The 22640-nt window shown below is 38.1% G+C and overlaps 2 protein-coding genes across 4 annotated transcripts; one reads left to right on the top strand and one right to left on the bottom strand.

Annotated features, from left to right (window-relative positions):
* Positions 1 to 79: 79 nt before the first annotated feature.
* On the bottom strand, positions 80 to 2846 carry knstrn (kinetochore localized astrin (SPAG5) binding protein). 2 transcript variants are annotated; one of them, XM_026341918.1, is made up of 9 exons: positions 2611 to 2846; positions 2184 to 2233; positions 1954 to 2089; positions 1642 to 1671; positions 1460 to 1559; positions 1177 to 1291; positions 1020 to 1081; positions 638 to 712; positions 80 to 530 (listed from the first exon to the last, which is right to left on the bottom strand). In XM_026341918.1, exons 2-9 carry the CDS (start codon positions 2203 to 2205, stop codon positions 402 to 404), a joined length of 669 nt encoding a protein of 222 aa, XP_026197703.1. In that variant the 5' UTR covers positions 2206 to 2233; positions 2611 to 2846; the 3' UTR covers positions 80 to 401. The 2 variants fall into 2 exon arrangements, with proteins under 2 accessions (XP_026197703.1, XP_026197704.1); XM_026341919.1 differs by lacking the exon at positions 2184 to 2233 and having other exon boundaries at positions 2611 to 2845.
* An 81-nt stretch (positions 2847 to 2927) lies between these two features.
* Positions 2928 to 14752, top strand: knl1 (kinetochore scaffold 1). Of its 2 annotated transcripts, none has more exons than XM_026341957.1 (30): positions 2928 to 3071; positions 3692 to 3726; positions 3884 to 3920; positions 4050 to 4109; positions 4290 to 4372; positions 4449 to 4504; positions 4621 to 4639; positions 4749 to 4792; positions 4875 to 4927; positions 5029 to 5797; positions 6112 to 6164; positions 6325 to 6646; positions 7128 to 7183; positions 7547 to 9808; positions 10253 to 10379; positions 10502 to 10560; positions 10642 to 10740; positions 10831 to 10946; positions 11228 to 11318; positions 11417 to 11533; positions 11618 to 11705; positions 11840 to 11902; positions 12001 to 12040; positions 12134 to 12238; positions 12438 to 12538; positions 13082 to 13147; positions 13306 to 13415; positions 13601 to 13722; positions 13880 to 14005; positions 14114 to 14752. In XM_026341957.1, exons 2-30 carry the CDS (start codon positions 3698 to 3700, stop codon positions 14208 to 14210), a joined length of 5370 nt encoding a protein of 1789 aa, XP_026197742.1. In that variant the 5' UTR covers positions 2928 to 3071; positions 3692 to 3697; the 3' UTR covers positions 14211 to 14752. The 2 variants fall into 2 exon arrangements, with proteins under 2 accessions (XP_026197742.1, XP_026197741.1); XM_026341956.1 differs by having other exon boundaries at positions 4618 to 4639.
* The last annotated feature ends 7888 nt before the right edge of the window (positions 14753 to 22640 follow it).

The following is a 22640-nucleotide window of genomic DNA, read 5'->3' as shown; positions in this document are numbered from 1 at the left end:
TACATTGTTTATTTAGGATAATAACTTGTTTTAAAATATTTTTTACAGCAAGAAGCAGTTCAAAGGGCAGCTGTCAGTGGTAAAACTGCAAAACATGTAATACATACAACATTTAGATACTTTTATACAAAAACCTATATTTTAAATATAATATTCTTCATCTGCAGTTCTCAATAAACTGTTACAAGTTCTCAAACAAGACACAGGTAATTCTAAATTAAATTAACTTCCCTAAAAATGTATTTCATGTTTAACTAATACAAACTTCCTATGTGTAGAAAAATGTTTTAAGTAAAGAAACGTAAGGAAATAAGAAGCCTTTATTCCACGTTATTATTTTACTGACGTCTAACACAACACACATTTTGCATCAATGTACACAATTTGGTTTTTAAACACATTTACAGTAGGAGAGATTCTGCTTCCCTGAGAGCTTTTTCCAATTCAGCAGCTTCCACAGAAAAGCTTTCCCGCTCTTGCATCATACGTTCCCGTGCTTGACTGAGGTCTGTCATTGTTGCTTGGATTTCCTGTAAGCACATTAGAGGACATACCAGTAAATACTACTGTTATTTATAAAACTTGCTGCAGCACATTTACATTAGTAAATGCAAACATTTCAACAACAGTGACTCACCTCCAGCCGAACACGTTGCTGTGATGCAGTATTGCTAAACGTGATTAATTCATTCAGCAGGTCTGAGGAAACGGTCTGAAACAGAGAAAATGGTCTATAATATCCAAAATTCTGTGTGTGTAGAATTCAGATATACTGTATTTTTAAAAATTTTACTAAAGTAATTTATTTATTCTTTAGGATTGTGGGGTTTGTGAGGTACAAAATAAATTAAACAGTGCGTGTTTCTCATTTCACTTATATTTTTAGTTAGTAGATTGTTGTTAGTTTGATTCCAATGTGCTTTGACTTGAAATTTGATTGAGGATTTAACAAATAAAACTTGATTGTAAATATATAGTACATAATATCAAGCGTGTAAACTAAAATAAAATATATTTACCATAGCTTCTTTTCTTTGATCTTCATTCTGTTGTGCAGCTTCTCCAACCCTTTCTCCTAAAACTAATAATCAATAAAATCTTACATTAATTTCTAACAAGCAACAGCTGAAACAAGGCTGACAAAAATGCATTTTGAAATTTAGGATGTGTATTCACCTGGGTCTATTTCTGCAGTGACAAGGAGAACATGACAGTCCCTCAGGTTTTTCTGCACCTCTGCATTCTCTTTTTCAAGGTCACTGAGCTGCAGCTCCAACTCAGCTACTCTTTGCTGCAAAGAAATGCATATTCCCAAAGCATAAGCTGAAAATGAATGATGTATAGTTCTAGCTGATGTGTCTGTGTGATTCTACCAGAACCCTAAGCAATTTATTCAAAAACAACTGTGCATAGTTATGTCACAGCCCTACTTAATATAACTAAGAAATACTTTCTGTACCTGTGAGTCTGTGAGATTTTTTTGCAGCTCCTCGTTGGTGGCCATCAAATGTTGATTTTGCTCCTTGAGTTCTGCCTGTTGCCCATACCTGGTCGAGATGCTATGCAAACATAAACTTGTGAGAAAAAGGATAAATAAATCCTATTCCATGTTCAAAATATGTAATATACTGTCTGACTTACCCCTTGTGAACTTTAGGCGCAACATTTTTTCTGAAAGACAAAAGCAGGAAAAAGAATTATTCAATAGATTTGAAGCAAACAACCAAAGCACAGCAGGTATCAGGTGTAAGTTTTTGATGGTTTACACTAAAGAATATATGAGAGACTGGAGATATTTTAGAGATATAATGGAAGGAGAGAACTGTTTAACGTTCATGTTTTTGTGGCCTATGAACTGAACTGTGAAAACAGTAATGTCCTATATGTTGTTTAATGTAAAACTATACATTTTTATATTTCTCTTGAAAGTCACAATGGGTTCTTTTTCCTTACCTTTGAATGTTTTCTTTTTGAGCTTTAAGAATACCATCTGATTTTGTGGCAGTATTTGCTGTTGCAGACGCAGTTGCTGTGTCTTTGGATTCAGGTTTATGAGCCATTTTCTTCATTTCTGCAGGTACGTGCACACCTTAAATAGGTAAAGAAAGAAAATAAAATACACATTCATTCAATTAACAACAAAGTACCAAATAAATAGCATAAAACAAACTATGTCTGCTCACCTCTTGGGATTTTTGAAGACATTGCTCTATCTTCAATGAATACAATGACACTTTTATGGAAAAATAATCAGATTAGTTAACTAGCTAAATGTTATAGTTTTGTCTATGCTAGACGTGAACCAACAGATGACTAAACATTTAACTACATCAGCTCTTATAAAACAGTTTGTGCTTACATGTAATCTAAAGATTCAAAGCCAAGTCACTAGCTGTTAAGCCTTAAATATTTGCTATTACGCGGATCACAAAAACATACAAATTGTGAATGGAGTTTGGTTGGTGCGGTGTTCTCAGACGCATTCAGTTCAAGAAGGTAAAACAAATGTCTGGTTGGATTCGTTATGGTTTAGGTGTACGTTAAACCTTGAACATGACTGAAACATATAATATGTGAAATAGTCTTCAGTAATATAACAATAATACATACCTTTTTGTTAGCGTTAAAACATAAGATTTGTCAACTGACTTTTTCAAAAACGTCCCGCCTTCTGTTGTCAGTTCCGGTTTATTTACGTTATTTCCTGTATTCGCGAAATTTGTAATTGCTATTTATCTTTGCCAAAGGCTCTGCTTTTATTACTTAATTCTACTTCAGCGTTATATATATATCAGTATGAGCAATATTTAATTTATTTTAATAACTAAAATTAGCAGAGGAATCACAAGACACAAGGCACAAGAGATGGACGGCATTGCGCATGCGTGGAGGCGGCTAAATTCAAAACTAAAGACGTTAGCATCGAGGCTTGTTGACGTTAGCTGCACTTCGCGGCTTCGCTTAAAGACCCAGCTACTGAGAATAAGCGACATGAAAACTATTTCAAGTTAAGTTAAAACACAACTCTGGTCTTTTTGAATCTAGAGGAATTCCTTCATAACAACTACAAGGTATGTGCTGTCATGTACTTTTTGTATTCAGCTGTATATCTTGTGCGGATTTTTGACTGGTGGCAAGCTAACACAAACGTTAGCATTAGCTAAATAATTCGTTTTCTATAGCGAAGTCAATAATAATTTACTCTCTATAAAAACATAGAGAACTGGGAACTTGTTAAAGATTTTGTTCAAAAGCTGTTTTGTGGTGTAACGCGAATAGTATGTTGACAAGTGGAAATCCACACCCAGCTAACACGTTAACATGTTAGTCACTCAATAATTCCAGCTAACGCTATTGTCTTTGCAGCTTGAATTAGTTTATGTATACCACAGTTATGTTGATGTTAAAGTTAGTAGTTATAACAGTCATAACATGTGGGCCTTCTGTTTATCCAGTTGCATTAATTGGCTGTTATTGCAGTTTTATACAGTACATGACGTTACACCACCGTGCTATGCTTTCAGACATAATGTCATGATTAGTATTTATGTCGCCTTATTTTATACATACAGGATTAAAATCTGAAGTGCCTGAAACAATTGCACAATAGTGTGTCCTACTGAAGACACTGTATCAACTAAAATCATGCAAACGTTGTCATTTACTGTAATACAGCTATTTTTTTTGACAGTTAAAGATGGAGCCCCTGGAATCTGCAAAGAACGAGTGAGTGAAAATTATGTTATTTAGAGAAAAAACTGGATGAACTGCAGACACAAAGCACTGATGCTTTAGAACAGTTTTAGTTACATATGCCAGTAATAATAAACACCTACTCTAAACTTGTGCATACACCACAACTAAATATTGTTTTGTATTGCAGAGAAAGCAGTGGATTCTCCAAACGACGGATTTCCTCGGTCAGTTCCATGTGTAAATTAATATTTTAAATGGTGTTTATTTTATGGACTAAAAAACTTATATAAAAGTTTTTCTTCAAAGCAAAATTAATTGTTTTAGTCACACTTGCTGCAATTTAAAAATTTCAGATTTTAAAAGTACCACGGAAATCCGCTAAATTCCCTGATCCAGACCAACAGGAATACACGGTAAAGCTTTGCTTGTTATTTTCAGGTGACCATTGGCTATATGTGAAATAGTGGGCATTTTGTTCATAGTTTAAGTGATACTTAAAACATAATCTTTTAAAGAAAATTTGTTAAGGTAGAATAGCGATAACTTTGCTTAAGGTAAAATTGTTTACAATTTCTTTATTTTTCTTGGCTTAGGTGGAATGTGTCAAGCCAGTGGAAAAGAGGGGTTCAAGACGAGTCAGTTTTGCCCCTGCCAATGATGTTCTCCTCTTTTCAAAGTAAGTCACTTGAAAAATGTCAGGTTTCCTTATGCACAAGGACATAGTGTTTTAAGCCGCTACTTTATCTTTATAGTGATGTAAAAAAAGCATCTCCTGGACGAAGCCCTTTGCAAGAGTTACTAACAGCAAGTATGTAATATATATATATATATATACATATATAATATGCACACAATGTTTTATCCAAATATTGTTTTATATTTTAAGCTGCTTTGTAACATTTGTTTTGTGTTGTTTCACAGCAGCAGAAACCACAAAAAATAGGTACAATGTCTTGATACCAATTCAGCTGTATTTCAGGTGATAATTTTAAATTTGCAGTAAAGATTTCTTCATCTTAACAGCATCAATGTTTTTTTTTTTTTTCCATAAGGGTTCATGTAGCTGCTGCTGAAGATGGGATCCAACAGATAATGGGTATGAATAAAAAATGTTTAATGTTTGCATTAATTCTGACATTGCAAGATTACGCCTACTAAATGAAGATCTCTGGATTTAGGAATGGAAACCCTTCTGAAAGCTCCTCTACATGCTTCACATCAAAGGGACAGGGTGAGCTTATACCTACTTTTATACATAAAGAATTCATAAAAAATGTGGTGGAGATTTGGTATAAATATATACTTTCTGAACAAGTTATTTTCTATTACCAGGTCAACTTGGGTATTGGGCAAGACTTTGGGGAGAAAACAATGATGTTTTCTACAGATGACGCATTCATGGACATGACCCACAGTCACACTATAAACATTGCCAATGATGCTGAATTTCCTGCAGATATTCACCTCCAAGAGTACGGTGTTCTACCCAATAGTGGGGAGAGAACAACGACGTCTACTGCAGAAAACAAATCTATGGATATGACCCTAGGTCATACTGTTAGAATAACGAGTGGATCTGAATCATTACCCAGTGGCAGAAACATTGATTTAAGTGTGGAGAAGAAAAATCGGTCCTCATCATTGGCTTGTTTGGATCCAGAATTTGAAAATTTCCTTGCAAGTCTCTCTAAATCAGGCGGCCCCCTAGTTAATCCTGTGATCACCAAAATATCACCCGTTGGAACATCCTCTGAGGTGAAAAACTGCTCCCTGGCCCAGAATAAAACGGAAATGAATGATGTGGACAAAGAAAATCAGATTCCAACTTCTGCTTCATTTGCTTTGGACAAGTCACGTACATCCAGAAAGATTGGTGAATCGTCTTATGGACGTGCGCTCTGCCCAGAAGATAATATGAGCATGGATATTACTGAAGCACAAACGGGCCGTATTCAGGGATCAGATGATGATGACTTTTTTCGGTGTCTTTTTCCATCACAAGAAATGTACTCCCAGTCTGACAAAAGAGTGTCACAGACATCAGAGATGACGTCCAAACAGCAGCAGAGCAGTAGTGTGCTTAGCTCACCTGACCCTAAAGGTATGAAAGTTGATAACTAGTAAGTAATTGAACAGTGTTTGTGTTATTTTAAAATTATGATGTGGTTTTAAACAGCTTTCCATAGATTTTACACATCTGGTTATAAATGATGGTCTGTGATGAGAAGTACTATTCTGTTGGTGAATTTGTCCATCTGGGAAGAACAACATGACCAATATTCAGTTTTGAGATGCTGTAACAAGCAGAATTTTGGCATATTTTCTGACCAATTATTGCATTTAAAATAGATTAACAATGTCACTTGACTAATTGTTGTGAGTCTAACCATGCTGCCTTTACATTTCTAAATTTAGATACGGCATCCTTGAGGAATCACTTTCTACATGCTTCTCATCAAAATCACAAGGTGAGATTTTACTTTACTGTTAGTAAGGTGCTTAACGCTGCACTTACCGCTGTACCAACATTAAGTCAAATTACTGACTGTATGTACAATGTGTCTTGGAAAACGTTTAAGTATATGACTTTCTTGAGAGTATATGGTAACAAAATGTTGTCTTCCTTAGATCAATTTTGAAGAAATTGACCAATGCCGAGAGAAAACGGTGTTTGCTGCAGATGACGACTTTATGGACATGACTCAAAGTCATACTGCTAATATTGCCAGTGGTCTATTAGCGCCTCAGCAAATAGCAGCAGATGGTTTGGATCTGGGATTTAAGCAATTCCTTGCAAGTCAGTCTAAATCAAGTGGTCTCAGCGCTAATCCTGCAATCACCAGAGTGACACCCTCTGCTAAAGCATTATCTGCGCAAGACTGCGAAATTGTGAGGAGAGCACAGATGACTTCAGGACAGAAGAACAGAAAAACTTTATCCAGCTATGAAGGTATATAAAGCACAAACCCTCAAGGTTATATCACTCAAATGAACTGAAGAACAAAAAATACACAGTGAGACTAATCAGGAAGAGGCAGTGATGAAAATGAGAACACCTTTTAAACACAATGGTTACGTTATTTATATGGACTGTATTTGATACTAATGTGTAGAATACAAAACAGTTCATTAGTGTAAGATACATACATCAAATACATTTGATAGAATAATCATTTCTGTGTAGAATGTCAGGAATAAATGAGGAAAATACAGTTACAGATTAAGTTTACTGTCTGTACGATGAATAAAAGCTTTGAATCTGAACATTTTTGCAGTTGGAAGCAACAAACTCTTTAAAAATAACTAAACCAGTGTTGAACAAAGGTGTTCACTCTTTTTAGCAATTAACCCTTCAGTTAATTTGTTTGTTTAAATGGGTGTTATTGATTTTGCTAATTTGCTTTTTATTTAATTCCATATCATCACATTAGGTATGGAAACCACATTGAAGACATCTTTAAAGACAGACAAGCTGCAAAGACATCAGGTGAGCAAAACTATTGGTTTGCTGCAATTTCTACAAATATTTACTACATCTTTTTATTAATTTTTTTAGAAAATAGTTCAGTAGCAAACCTCCTAAAAATATCAAAAATATTCACTTGTATTAATGATAATGCATTTGCAGATCTAATTTATAATGTCATATCAAGTTGGACAACAGTCAGGCCCGGAATTCAAATTACTATTTTCCGCAAAGATGGACTTTCTCAGTGGCCATGATTGTTTTTTGTAAAATGTTAATATACCCCAAAAGATGTTTTTCAATGTCTTAAGTTCAACATGGATGTTTTAAAATTTTACAACAATGAAATGATAACACAAATTTTATTTTGACTGTCTTTCTCAGGTCAAGTTTGATACAGACGACAACTGTGGAGAGAAAACAGTGCGGTTCACTGCAAACGATGCAGCTATGGATGTCACACAGAGTCACACTGTCAATATTGCCACTACTTTTGAACCTCAGTCTTGTCATAATTTGGACTTTATACCTACTTGTGAAGAAAAAACTGTGAGATTTGCTTCTGATGATGCAGCTATGGATGTGACACAAAGTCACACTGTCAACATTGCCACTGCTTTTGAACCCAAGCTCTGCCATAATCTGGACTTATTACCAATCAATGGAGACAAAACAATGAGATTTGCTGCAAATGAGGCCTGTATGGATGTGACAAGAAGTCATACTGTAAACATTGCAGCTAATCTAGAACTGACGTCACAACAAAATTCAGACTTTCTACCCACTTGTGGAGAGAAAACGGTGAGATTCACTGCAAGCGATGCAGCTATGGATGTGACACAAAGTCACACTGTTAGTATTGCTGCTGCTTTTGAACCACAGTCATGCCAAAATGCCAAATTATTGCATACTAGTGGGGAAAAAACATTGAGGTTCAGTGCAAATGATGCCTGTATGGATGTGACAAGAAGCCATACTGTAAACATTGCTACTAATCTCAAACTGGGGTCACACCAAAATGGAGACTCTCTATCTACCAGTGGAGAGAAAACAGTGAGGTTCACTGCAAGTGATGCAGCTATGGATATAACACAAAGTCAGACTGTTAGTATTGCTGCTGCTTTTGAACCACAGTTGTGCCAAAATGCTGACTTGATACCTTCTAGTAGAGAGAAAACAATCACTTTCACTTCAACGGATTCAGCGATGGATGTGACACAAAGTCACACTGTTAATATTTCAAGCAATTCAGGATTGGATTCAGTTCATCCACACCAAGGTTCAGACATTATATCAACCCACAGCAACATGGATTTACCTTTAACTGTGAAGAAAACTAAGGGTGGTCTACATAAAAACGCCTTTTCTTCAGCTTACAGTTTGGATCCAGGCTTTAATAACGTCCTGCCTAGGACAAGTGGCCTGTTGGTTAATCCTGTCATCACCAAAGCAGTGGCTCCTGCTGCACCATCCCCACAAGAAAGTCTTGACACAAATGGCTACCTGGACTATTGTGTGAATACTGAAAGTGAAGCCACAGGTACTATGGAGAAACCAGAAAATGGAGCCAAGACAGACTGCATAGAGGACAATGTTGGCATCGATTTAACTGAAGTTAAAAGAAGCAGCATTTTGGCACAAACATGCACAGATGACCTCTCTCAGCGTGTTACTTCAAAACAAGACTTGTACCCTGAATCTAATTATTTGAAGAAAACTGAGGCACCTTTTCAACCGAGCAGTGAAGGACCAGTATCATCTGATGGTTTTGAAATCCTACACCATCCAGATTCTTTGGATGCAAATAAAACAGAAACCAGGAAAGAAACCCAAATATCAAATGAAATTAGTCCTGTTTCACAGGCGACATCAAGCTCACCCAGTGCTATTGAGAGGGATACTGATACGTTATGTTCACAGAAGTCAAGACGAAAGAGTTTGGCCAATCTCCAGTCAAAAATAAGACGTTTGAGCCACATGATAAATACATCTCCTGAAGATGTTGTTATGAGCAGCCACACAGTACCATTGCCTCAGTTGAATTATGACTTGGACAAAAACCAAACAGACAAAACCAGATGTTTGCCTGTAGGAGAACCTGGGCTTGAAATAGGTTTGTTAAATGCTGAAGATGGAACACAAGCTCACTGTCTTAAAGAAGAAGAAGAACGAGCCTCAATTACTGCTACTCCTTTTAACCTGAAGACTAAACAACTCATGTCAAGACTCTCAGTAGGAGGATTCAAACCAAAGCTTCCCCAAAGAAGCAAACCCGACGGTCCAAAGAAGATGAATTCTATGAGAGAACATACAAAGACAATTACTGTCAACGTCACAAGTCAACTGAGCAGTTTTGACAATGATGTCAGTGATATTTATGATGAAGAGCTGGGCAGCTGTGAAGATGTGTCAGAAACACTGGACACCAGGAGTCCCCAGAAAAGTTGTGATAAACTGAGCTGTTCCCAAGAGTTTGACACAGATGAACCTTTAGATGAATATTTATTTGAAGAAGACTTTATTAGTGGTGTGCAGGGACAAAAGAGACCTTTGGGACAAGATGAGATTAATACAGAGGATGAAAAGAGAGTGAAAACATCCACGGAGATGACCACTGACACCGCTGATGCGATACACCGTGAAATGGTATTCAAACTCCTTCACTCCACACTTTATACTTTTCCAAGTGACAAATTAGAGTATTGTACATTCTCAAATAGAGGCAGAGGAGATGGATGATAGTTTTACAACCACACATTTACCATATTTATTTATTTAACTACTAAGAAACAAACATCTGCACTGATGTTTTTTCAGGGTTTCTGCATATCCCAACAAAAAATCTGAATTTTAGGCCTTAAAAATTGTTAAATATGATTTTGACAGCTCTTAAAAATGACTGATCATGTTTAGGTTAGGGTTAGGTTGACTTGATTGAAATTCTCTCAAAAGTGCTCTAAGTCCTAAAGTCCCAAAATTGACCTGCAGAAACCCTGTTGTACTGAAAGCTTGCCACTGTACTACAGTACAGTTTCTTTTGTGTACATTTTAAAACATTATTGTTTTTTGGTTGGTTTGGTTTTTTGCCAGGAATTCCTGTCTCATGGTTTGGAGTGTGATGGTAACGTTACCACAGCACCAACGATGACAACACAGACCACCGATTTCTCAAACAGCACTCACACAGCCAGCAGATGTGAAGCTACATTTGAATCAAGTAAGTCATTATGGTTGGACACACTGTAGGTGTGTATATGCTGGCTTTATTCTTCCTTTGACAAAAGTACCAGTGATATTTGTGTTTTTCATGATGAATTGTATTTTTTTCCTTTCTTCCAGCTTTTAAACATAGCATGTTTGAGTCCCAGCTTGAAGAGTATGCCAGTGATGTACAGAAGGTATATTGCTGGCGTTTGTTTTAAACAAAATTTAATTAATCCTACAATTAATTTAACTACCACTGATGTTTTTTATTATAGAAATTTGATGATGGCACTGTGACTGTGTCAGAGTTCTTTAAACTCTTCAACATAGACTTTGTCATCCATAACCCACGGCAAAGTGTCCTTCCTGGCAGAGTAAGTATATTTATATTAATTTTACATTTTTTTAATTAAAAAAGTCACTATGTAGTAATTAATTTATGTATGTATTCATTTTATCTCCAGCTTTCATCAGACACAGATCGCACACCGATGGATTTATTGAAAGACAGGCATATAAACCGTCCTAAACAGATGGTGTATGAGACAGATGTCCTGAACCTCACAGAGAAGGTGGAGGGGTATGTGTGGGTCAGATTGTATAAATGTTTTATTTGTTTTGTCTTATTAAACTAAAAGTACAGTACAGTAAGTTTTAATAACATTTTTAAATAAATCTAAACCTACATTTGTCTGAAAAATGTCTCAATGCCCTTAAAACCTTAAAAAATCTCTGTTTCTGGGAATTCTTTATCTGCAGATTTGTAAAATTAGATATTACAGAATAAAACATGGTGTATGAATAAACTATAATAAAAATGTAAAGTTGCATATTCCAACTGAAGTCTTGTTTTGTCTGCAGGTTAAAAGTGCGAATGCGGGACCTAGAGAAACCTCTGAAGTTTGTTAACAGACCTTTGTGGGAAGAGATGAGAAATCTCTCAGAGAAAGAGGTAATACTGGACAGTTCAGCTTATTTAAAACTGCTGTTGTTGTACTATTTGTCCATCAGCTGTGTGTAAAATACTCTCACTATTTGTTTGAACTTCAGCTCAAATCCTTCGGGGCAAAACTAAAAGAGAGAAATAACTTCTTCAGAAAGACGAGTAAAACTGATTCACATGAAATGAAGGAGGTCTTGTACTCAAATCTTGTGCAGGCTAATTTGGTGAGAGTCTCGACACAGAAATACAGAATTACGACATTCGGTTTATTTTTAAACATGGTAATTGAAACTTTTTCACATTTCCAGAGGGATCAACAGGCTTTGAAAGAAACGATTGAGAAAGCCGATGAGATGATAAAAAGTCTGGATGACTGTATTCATGAATTAGAAACAGGTATGTCTACGCTTAGAGAATAAATCATGGTTGTGAGATTAATGATGCCTCGTAACTGTGCCGCTTGTATAAATGGACCTAATTCACTACAATACAACATGTGTGGCTTCAACTTTTTTTTTTTTTTTTTCTAGAGCTTGCTTCAGTTGAAGAAAACGGCTTAGATGGCAAACCAAGTCTGAAATCACGTCAGGAAGGTAACTTGTCATTGTGGTTGATCGTTTTAATTTTGTTTTGTGTCATTGAATTGAATTAGTCATTGAGGGTTTTTCATTTATCTGTGTTTTTTTAACAGAATTGAAGAAAGTCACTGAAGCTCTGGCTCATAATGAAAGGTGGCTTCAGAATTTTATTGCTGTATATATCTCTATTCCTAGAAGGTTCGACAGGAATATAAACTGTTTCCTATTCATCTCTTCCTGCTACAGACAAGTTTCTGAACTGGAGATTCAGAAGAAGCAGAGTTCACATCATCTCAGCAGACTGAAAACTGAGACGAGGAACCTTGAGAACCACATCACTGTGCTGCACACGTAGGTTTAAATGGTTTTCACATTATAAATCACATCTGTATGAACTTGTTTGTGACAAGCTGCTTTTTGTAAGGTACATTCACTCAAGTCCAATCTCTTTTCTTTCTTTCTACTGTTGATATGACTTTTCTCATTTCTGTTAGTGTATTACTCTTTGTATAACTTCTTTATAAGTGTTTTTGTGCATTTCTTTTCTCAGGGTGAATGAATGGAAGTTAGGAAAGAAGGCTGACAACCGCATGGTCTACACATTTCTTTATGACACCATGAATGTGAAGGTGGTGTATGAAAAATCCAGTGGTAAGATCTGTTTCATATTAGAGACAGTAGTGTGTACAGTAGTAGTCTAGTAATAAACAAGCAAACTGTTAAACTGTAGACATGCTTTAAGAATGGGAAGTCATGCTAGACAGTGGGGGACGCCATCTTCTGAGGTACACTCTCTGTTTATTGCAAATTTGATGTGGAGGGGAAAAAGGAAGTAAAGAAATCAAACTAAAGTGACCCAACAGTAGGAATTAAATGTCAAATAGCATTTGGACAAATGATAAACAGATCTGTATTTTTGGTTGAGTGCATACCCTTCGCTTGAGTTTAAAAGTAAATAATCCCTAAATTGCTGAACATTTTGCTGGGTGACAACATCAAAAATCCATGACGTCAACATGACCTCCTCTATAGCGGTTTAGACGTTTGTCCATTTGTATATACAGAAAGAATAAACATGCATAAAAAAACATAAGAGCTTGTTGCTTTCTGTAAGATGAAAATTTTACCCAAGTCTTATCTGAATTATAATTTTACAGAAATTTGTATATATTTTTTTTCTTCTTGTTTTTAAAGGAAAGAATGCTGATAATGGGCCTGAGAAGAAAATATCAGACATCACCTTCAAGTTTTCACTTAATGGTGAGAAAAAAAAAACTAGAATGTCATGATTCATAATTTTTGTTAATGTTAATATTGTGTTACCAATGATTCAGATCTGATTGTTTCTCATCCACTCACCTGTCACCTACCAGGTTACTGGTTATCTATGAAAAATTTACATTTTGTTTCCCAATTAGATGAGACGGCTGGGTACAATGCACGGTTTGTTCACAAACTACTTTCTCAGTATATTGAGGAAGAATCTGCCTGGGTGAAGAAGTATCCAACAAGTAGACATGTTCCAAAGGTTGGTACAAATGGAGATGCAAATAAGATCCAGCCTCAGGTTCTGTTGATATTTTTATTTATAGTCAACTTTGGCACCTTCCTCTCAATTTACTAGACATTTAACAGACACTGTGCAGGGCAGTTTACATGGTTAAATTACACTGATCTATTCCAATGAGCTTTTCTTTCACCTGTTGTTTGCAGCTGCTCCACGATGTTGGCCTCGTGGTGAGTCGTTGTCGTTTGTTGGGGGAAGAGCTGCGCCTGCTGAAAATGTGGGGAAGCCTGAGGCTCGATATCCTGGACATCAGCAGTGTGGACACTCAGTAAGAATCCTTCTTCCTAAAAGATCCCTTGACCTGCTCACGTTGTGTTTTGACTCTATTACCTGTGGATGCTAACTTAAACAGCTGCTGTCTTAAATTGAAACTTGACTAAAACTTAAGGTAAAGCTACATTGCATAATATCCTGTCTTCCTCCAGGGTGCATATCGTCTTCAGCAGCCTCAAGAAATTTGCTAAGTTTGAGGTGGTCCTCTCTGTCAGTTTGATCAATGAACTCTACGTCCTTCAACTGCACAGCTTTAAAAACAAGATTGGAAATACAACGTAAGTATAATCTAAATACAAATTAAGTAACATTTTATTTAAAGAATATCTTCAAATATATTAACAAGTTTTCATACAATTTTTATGTCTTAAAATTTATATTTACAGGATCCAGCAGATTGAAGAGATTGTGGCATCATTCAGTCCAGGCAGGAAGCTCTTAACCAAGGTTGTGAAAAAGATTCATGAGAATCTTCTTCGTTAAACCAGGAATACGTCCAGGATCAGATTCTAGTTCTTTGCTGGTTTATCATTTTGTGTCGTCTAAATGCATCTGCTCCCATCACTGTCATTCATGTTTCCCTCTTTTAGAATTAGCATCTCTTCCCATTTTCAATCTGTTTTATGAGGCGTGTTCTCTTCACACGGCTGTGGAGGTTGATTTGTGACGGGTTCTGATAAAATATTTGCCTTTACATATATTTTGATTTGTAAGGAGGAATTCAGTTGTCGTCTGTGGAGCAGATTGTGCAGTAATGTGTTTGAAGTTTCCAGAGTTGCCTCCAGGTGGTGAACATGTACTGAGAACGAGAACCTTCTCTGAGCCCTGTGATTGAGACATGCTTTGAACAGAACTTGTATATATTTGTATATATTTTGCATTATTGTAGCTTCATTGTAACTTGTTAATACCAACATTACCATAATCATTACATTGTCACTGTTAATCCGTTTTCTTTCTTGTCTTTGAACATTTGAAGAAATGCTTTGTACCTTTTCTATAGAGAGCAGGAAGTGTAAAATAAATGCACGTGTATTTTGATTTGAGATCGACTCTTTCTCAGCTGGTTTTGTTTCACATGCCCTGCATTTACTTTAATGATGAACACCTCTTACACTTTTTCTTATTCACCCTGTTTCCAGTTTGTTTATTGACTTCTTTAATTATAGCACAACAGCCCGAAATGTAAATACAGAGGTGGTGTTAGTGTTTCGAAAACACAGTCACTGTCTGTTTTAAGGTTCATATGACTTCTACCACTAAATATTTTCATATTTCAAATATCCATGTGCTGGGTGACCACATTATAGCTTTATGGTGTGTATATATTGCACTTATCAGTAAGTGTATTCTTTATAAAAGGAAGCTCTGTGTCTAATTTGGATTTGAAGCATTACTTGTAGATTAAACCTCCAACTACATGTTCAGTATCAGTTACTCTTCCTGCTGTACTGTGGTCAGACTATAGGGGGCACTGTGAGCCTGTAAAACATAATCCTGCCCATCCTGAGAGAAAAATATTTATTTATTCTGTGTAAAGTACTGTTTATTACTCGTTTGCCTTTAATAGAGAACACTTTCCTTAAAGAGATTTAAGGAATCGACTTGTTTTTCTGAAAACAAATTCTCTCGCTCTGTGTTCAGTGGCTTTAAACCTTCAAACACTGATCATGTTTCATTAGAAGAAAAGAAAAAAGTCTCATCTCCGCCGACTTTGTGCTCGTTTTGTTAAATCAAGACAAACTTGTTTGTGTTTAGCTGCAGAAACATGAACCGTGTGAACATTTCTGTGATTTTTGGTTCCTATTTGCAACAGCGAGACATGACTGACATGGACAGTGTCCACGGGGTTCAAATGTCAGAGGTCGTTTCATTTCAAGGTCACACAGCCTCCGAGAGGGAGGGAGGCAAAGACTGTCCACTCCTGAAGCCCCGATGTCAAAGGTCACGACTTTCCAAGCCGTCATCCTCCAGTGAGCCATCGGGGAGACGAGGTTACTCGTTCCCTCCCCCAGGAACACAGGGTGTCCAGGCGGAGGTTAAGTTTGACTGAAGCAGCCTTCAGGTCCCTTGACCTCAACCTCGGGGGGCAGGGGTCAACTCAATTTCATTTCAATCAAGCCTTTGAGGGATTTTTCCTTATTTAAACACTAGTACAGATGGATGTTGGGTTTTTACTCCAGTTTAATAAAGTCAAAGGGATTTTCTGTAACTTTCCTTCCTGGTAGAAAGTTGTTGTTTGACTTTGTCCTTTTTAAAGACAGTTTAATCCATTCATCAAGCAAACTCTTCCTGTAGCTGTAGCATGGAGCTGCACAACGTCCAGGAGGAACTTTGGACCATTCCTCCTCATAAAACTGCTCCAGCTCAAATATATTCTTAGGACGTCTGGTGTGAACATGTCTCTTGAGGTCATTGCACATTTCTACTGGGCTCTGACTAGACCACTCTGAAATCATTCAGCAGTACATTTACTTGGATACTTATGTTGGTTTGTGGTACCTTTTCATCTCATACATTTTAAGTTTAATATTGAATCCCAATGGTAGAGTTGACGACTGCAATCAGGAGGAACATAAATGTACACAGTCCAATAGTGACAAGTACGACTAGAAACAGGATGGATCTGCTCCAATGGTTAGGTTAATGTTAGATTTAGCTTTGTGGCTATAAATGTAAATGTCATATGGATACAGGTGCAAACAAACCGTTTTCCTTTCTAATGTGTATTAGGTGGCAACAGATTGTCGCTGCTCCACAGGCCTAATTCTGTAAAGTGGAACATTTGCCCTCAAGCAACCTCGTTCAGATCTGTTTATCCCCAGAGCCAGAAGCAGTATTTCACCTTAGTAACCTCATCAGTGTCCCCCACTGCCATCAACACAACTGGTGTGGGAAATGGAAAAGTGAATTAGGGTCAATTTGTCCTGGTACAAAAAGGGAAATAGCACTATATTTTATTCTTGTAGGAAGAACTGTTTCCTATTTCTAATGGCTTTAACACTTCAGAAAGATCAGAACATCAGAAAGATCAGAGCCTACCTGTTAGACTATACAACACAACTGATTGTTCAGGTTCTGGTCGTATCTCAGTTTAACTACTGTTGTCTTACTGACCTGGTTACACCAGCTGCACCATCCAACTCCTCCAGATGATCCAAAACGCAGCAGCACGTGTCATTTGTGATCAATCAAAAAGGACGCGTTACACCACTCTTCAGATCTCTGCACTAACTTCCTGCAGCCGCTGCATCATGTTCAAAGCCCTGACCGTTACCCACAAAGTGGTCAACTCAACAGCACCGGCCTACCTGAACTCCCTCATCCTCGTCTACAATTCCTCTCGCTCACTGTGCTCTGCAAGCGAACAACGTCTTGTGGTCCCATCACCTCACGATGGTGGAACAACCTGCCCACCTCTGCACGCTCTGCTGCCTCAATCTCAACTTCAAACCTTCTGAAAACAGAACTCTTCAGAACCTTTATCTGCACTTATACCCAATGAAACTTAAACAGCTCTTCCTAGAGCACTTTAATATATAGTTCCCCTCCTTGGCTTGGATATTTGTTTGCTTTGTACCACACTAACTAAATGTTAATGTACTTTATGTTTACATATAAATAAAAAAGAGTTTGGCCATGAACTTACTGTTCCTTAGTGTTTTTCAGTGTTTTTTTTTTTTTTAAGTTAATCAGCAGGGTTTAATTTAAGTCCAATTTGTAACCTAAAGAAGGTCGTAAGGTCAGTAAACCAACGACCTTTACTGCAGCCTCCGCTCTCCTCCGTCGTCCTTCACTTGACCTTGGTGACCATGATGACTTCATCGTAATTATGTGACTGACGTCCAGCTGTGACAGCTTCTCTCATACAGACAGAAAAAGAGAAAGGCAGCACAGTTTAGATAAAGTCCTGGACTTTACAGCAGGTCCAGAGGGAGGACTTGTACCAAGGCCAATACACAATGGATCACTGTACTTTGGCAACACATAATACCACTACTAAGACGTATAGTCTGAAGAATATGTTACAGTACTGTGCTACAATAGAGATGGAGGAGTTGAGGAAATGCTCTGTGGAGGACGGCTGTTGACTGAAGTCAGCCACAGCTTTAACAGTAAATATGCCACAAAGAAAACACCCAGTAAAGATGTAACCAAACCCTCCAACAAGCTGCTTCATAGACTTTGTGCAGAAATGAACAGCAGTAGGTAAATGAAACGTTGATACGATGTCACGCCCCTGTCAACTTATTATAAGGAACATTTTCTAGTTGTATCTTATCATTATCATTACATCATTAGTGTTTTGTGAATAGAACAAAAATGACATCTAGTCACCATAAGTGTGATCTTACTACGTTTCTACAGTTGGTTATTAGAAGATGAATGACTTGTATCAGCAGTATCAATCAGATACGGATCAGCTGGCTAAAATATCACAGATTTACAGCCCAGTGTCAAAAACATAAGATATTTCGTAGCAAGTATTATCTTATCAGGCTCACTCTAGTTTATCCATTGAAACAGGAAGTGTGTGTATGATGGTCTACTGTACGTAAAACTAGTTAAATGTAGTTTTAAAAAACACACCAATCATTTTCACCTGCTGTTCACACATCGACATGAACACTCTCCATTCTCCACCTGTCTCCATCACCTGACTCCAACTTCCACCTGTCCCGCCCTTGTTTTCACATCTACCCAGTCACCTGAACCCCCACAATACAAACAGCAGGAAGAAGCCCCCCCACTCCCTCATATATAGCGCCCCCTAGATCTCAACTGAAGAGACACAAAGTGAGGACAAGGGGAAGCTGCCACGTCATTCGTGGTCGCTTGGTGTTTGTTTTTGGTTATAGTTCACCTCTTTGTTTCATTGGTGTTTTTTCTTCCATCACTTCATGAAGAGGCTGAGGTTTGAGGGCCCCTGGCTTTGGGCCCCCCCCCCCAGTCTATGCTTGATACAGATCCATTCAGTGCCTCACACTGAGCTGCTCACCTGTTCTCCTTTCAGTTTTCTGTCTGAACGTATCTGTAAGCATTTGTTTTCACTGTTCTTGGTTTCGTCCTCTTTTCTATTATTCTGTACCAGTTATTGTGAGAGTCCATGACAGAAATACACTTTTAAAGAAGTGAAACCCATGAAAAACCTTCAGAGAACACATGGCACAGTTGATTTTATTCATTCATCTAGTCATTAAACAATATAAGCTATTTTGTTGTTCATCAAAATGTGTGTAAAACAAGGTCTTCGTATTTTATATTGGAGACGTGTGTGGAGACTGTCTGCGATGACCCCTAAATAAACTTGAACAGAGACGTAGGCAGTCGTGTCTCCATGCAGTTGACTTCAGATGTCACTAGCGTCCATTAGTCTGTCTTCGCTTCCCACTCACAGCCGCCGTCCTGCAATCCTATCTTCAGAGCCGTGGTTGAGTTGTTAGGGGACATTGGAGGACGTCTTAATAGGTCCTTCCAGGCAGGTAATTAGCTCCAATGCCATGTGCTCCCATTGTGATGCAAATGACAGGAACACAGTTGTGTCCTTGTGTGTGTGTCCTGCAATCACCAACACACACACACAAGTAAAAACTATATGTGACCCAAGGAGCTGCCACATTCTCCGGTCACTCTTAGGAGAAGACAATAGGTCTGACTTGTTAAAATAGGCTCCTGCTCAGCAGGGGGCCACATGAGCCACAGCAGCTGTCCCATAGCATCAAGCCTCCGTGATCCCAGCAGCGGCAGAAACCGTCCAGGCCACAGGTTTCTTTAAACCTTTGTGGGGACATGTTACATCTCATTAGTAAGGAAATCCAACAGAAGTCTTAATTAAACGTTCCCTCGCTGTCTCGGCTGTTCTGCGGCGCGACAATGTCCCTCTGCATCCAAAAACATCTGGTGAAAACAGGCTTTAAAACACAACAGGCTTTTGTGGCCACTTGGCGAAAGCAGAAACACAGTGAACTTATTGTCACAGCAGTTACCAACAGTATTATTGTTTATTTGGTGGTTGGTTGCTGGTAAACTAGTCAGTCACTGTATTAGTATTAACAATGATAAGATCACTGCATAATCTGGAATAAAGAAACATGCAACATTCATAAGATGTCATAATCATTAAGCATGAAAACATATTTAATGAATGCACGTAAAATGTAAACATGACTGTATATGAGGTTGAATAGTGCAAAATAGCATAGAGGTAGATGTAGCATGAAGACATGCTACATCTGTACATGCTACACAGGATGTAGGTGGTCTGAGCAAATGATGCAGCTGAGGATGTAACATTTGTCTTTGGATATGTACAATAATATGCTAATAAAGATGATGGAGGTGCAAAGTGACTCATATTATATTTGCATGTGAGGGATGCATTAACAGCAGTGTGTGTGTGTGTGTGTGTGTGATGGTGCGGGGACACGGGTGGGGGTGGGGGAGTAATGGAAGCCACGGCCCTGGGGAATAAGCTGTGTTTCAGTCTGCATGTGTGAGTCTTGTTCCCAGACAGGAGAAGGACAAACTCACTGTCTCCTGGCTGGGTGGAGTCCATGTTGGTGTATTTGTTATAATAACAATAATTAAAGGAAGATGAATAAATAAAGATGAAAAAACACATTTAGACCACAAGGAATAAATGAACATGAATAAATGAAGGTGAGGTTATGAAACAAATGCTGTGTTTTTAATATTTTAAACCCTCCAGAGTTAAGTCCAACGATTCTCTGGCCAAATGTCATTTCAGGTCTATTTGTATCCATGGAAGACAAAACAAGTACCAGGAGCCCCAGCGAGAGCATTGTGGGTGAGGTGCCCGTTCTCTGGTAGAATAATGATGATAAAACAGGAGTTCTGCTCTCGTTTGGGGAAACACATCCTGGGCCACGCAGGCAACAAGTATACGGGCCTGACAGAGAAGGTTTTCCATCACAATGGCCTTGAGAGGTGAGGAGGGGCTTTCTCCACATGAAACAGGACCTCAGAGTGACTGGGTTCACTTATTTAAGGTCCTACCTGGGTGAGAGGTACTCATGAGCAGCCATTTTTAGCTGTAGCAACGTTGGTGAACACAATTTTCTTCTATTGCATATGAACCAAAAACAGCTGGAAGCAGCTAATTAGCTCCCTAAATCTGAGGGTGATGAATTCAGGTCTCAGTTACTTTTATTTATTCAGATGTTTTACAATCTGAACACCTCATGCATGGTGAGGTTATGTGGATGTTGACAGTGACTGTGACGCTCCTGTCATGTCTTACTGTCGTCACCACGGATCCTCCATCAACTCTTCACACTCCTCAGTCAAACACGTACAGATTTCTGTGCTGAGTTATCGAGTGCCCTTTTGACACGTCACGCTATTTTGAGAACCGAGCTTGCATGGGAGGATTTAGGATCGTCTCCTAAGCAAGACGAGTGGCGGCTGAACGTCCAGACGGGTGGATGGAGAGTCCCGGCCATCTTTGATCCACACCCTGAACGTGCTAACAGAGGTGAAGCAGTCACCTTGGCTAAGTGCATTCCCCAAGGCTGTGGCCCAAATCCCTGCTTGACCCTGACTGATAAGATGTGCTATGGATAGACACTGGAGAGTTTTTGCTTTTAAAATGAAAGTTAATCCAATGTTTCCATGACAGCTAGTATTTTTTTTGGCCTACTGTGGTTTGTGTTGTGAGTCAAATTTCATCATTTAGGAGTAAATGTCATTGTTTTTTAATTTATTAATATAATCAAAACGCTAGGTGGGCGAACTTAATCAAACAGCTTCTTATTAACATTAATCAAAGTATTAAGCAGATTCTCTGCTGATCTGCTCTAAAGGCAGGATTTGTGATCAATGTTATAAAAAAATAAAAAATATTTAACTGGATTTTAGAAAGACAGTAAGAGGAGGTTTTCAGGAGACTCCAGTTTGGGCGTTGAGCTGAGCCCGAAGGTTGTCTGGTCTGTGTCAGCCACCTGCACGCAGTAATTGGTCGTGACTGCAAGAACCCTGCATGCGCATGTTCGTGGAAGGACGGGATTAACACGTTACGGGTGCCCCAGGACCTGTCTGAGGAGCTGATAAGACATTTGAGGAGGCCTTGTGAGGGCAATGTTCAAACGAGGCCCTGGAAAGGATCCAGTGCACGTAAAGATCAGGACATAGATAAAATACAGTTGAACATTTCTGTTGGTGACATTGTCCCGCTGAGAAAAGTTCAGATGGATTTCCACGTGCACCGAAATGTGGTAACACCTGTACAGAGGCTGACTTCATACGTTACGATGTTACACAACACCTGATGGGATGTTAAATGTGTAGGTTACTGTTAATGTTCCAGCTGTTTGAGTCGTATCTCTGAGTTGTTAAAATTAAAGATTCCTCTCCCATTAATTGTCCGCTCCTTGAACATGAATGTATCAGTACGTCTACAACATATTCAACGCCGTTGAATTAGTTTATTTTACATTAGTAAAAAGAGTCACGTGTCACGTGAAGGTGTCAATGCAGACACCTGTTGTCTTTATTACCAGGAACATCTAACGTTCAGTAGGATGTTTGTAACACTGCCTTTCACCTTCCCTTCTTCCCAGTATTTCTCGTTCGTCCACTTTCTACAAGGAAGTATCCCCAAAAAAATCACTTCTTTCTTTTGTGTGTGTACATTTAGTTTTAGTATGAATGGCAGAGATTCTTTCTTTGTTCTAACATGTGAATAATGTTTTAATCCTGACTGTTTCAAGTTATGTTTGTTTTTTTAATTGATTTCTAGGCTGATTGATGAGTGATTGATTGATTGATGAAGACATCCTACTGAGATAGATCATTTACAGCAAATGGTCGTGTGATGGTTTCAGCAGATGTTTACAGAGGTTTTGTTTTGTCAGGGTGATGGAGAAGAAGTTTGGAGTTGTCACATAGAAGCTG

The sequence above is a fragment of the Anabas testudineus genome, chromosome 24 (assembly GCF_900324465.2).
Source record: "Anabas testudineus chromosome 24, fAnaTes1.2, whole genome shotgun sequence".
Classification (NCBI taxonomy): domain Eukaryota; kingdom Metazoa; phylum Chordata; class Actinopteri; order Anabantiformes; family Anabantidae; genus Anabas; species Anabas testudineus.
The sequence above is the reverse complement of the archived record's forward strand: the minus strand, read 5'-3'. Positions and strand labels throughout refer to the sequence as shown.

Excerpts from the sequence above, each read along its gene's own strand:
- knl1 (XM_026341956.1), top strand. The coding sequence starts at position 3,698 with ATGGAGCCCCTGGAATCTGCAAAGAACGA. Across the intron at positions 3,921-4,049 it reads CCAAACGACGGATTTCCTCG|ATTTTAAAAGTACCACGGAA; the intron begins GTCAGTTCCATG and ends TAAAAATTTCAG. Across the intron at positions 7,184-7,546 it reads ACAAGCTGCAAAGACATCAG|GTCAAGTTTGATACAGACGA; the intron begins GTGAGCAAAACT and ends TGTCTTTCTCAG.
- knstrn (XM_026341918.1), bottom strand. The coding sequence starts at position 2,205 with ATGTCTTCAAAAATCCCAAGAG. Across the intron at positions 1,560-1,641 it reads GCGCCTAAAGTTCACAAGGG|CATCTCGACCAGGTATGGGC; the intron begins GTAAGTCAGACA and ends ATGTTTGCATAG. Across the intron at positions 1,082-1,176 it reads CACTGCAGAAATAGACCCAG|TTTTAGGAGAAAGGGTTGGA; the intron begins GTGAATACACAT and ends ATTGATTATTAG.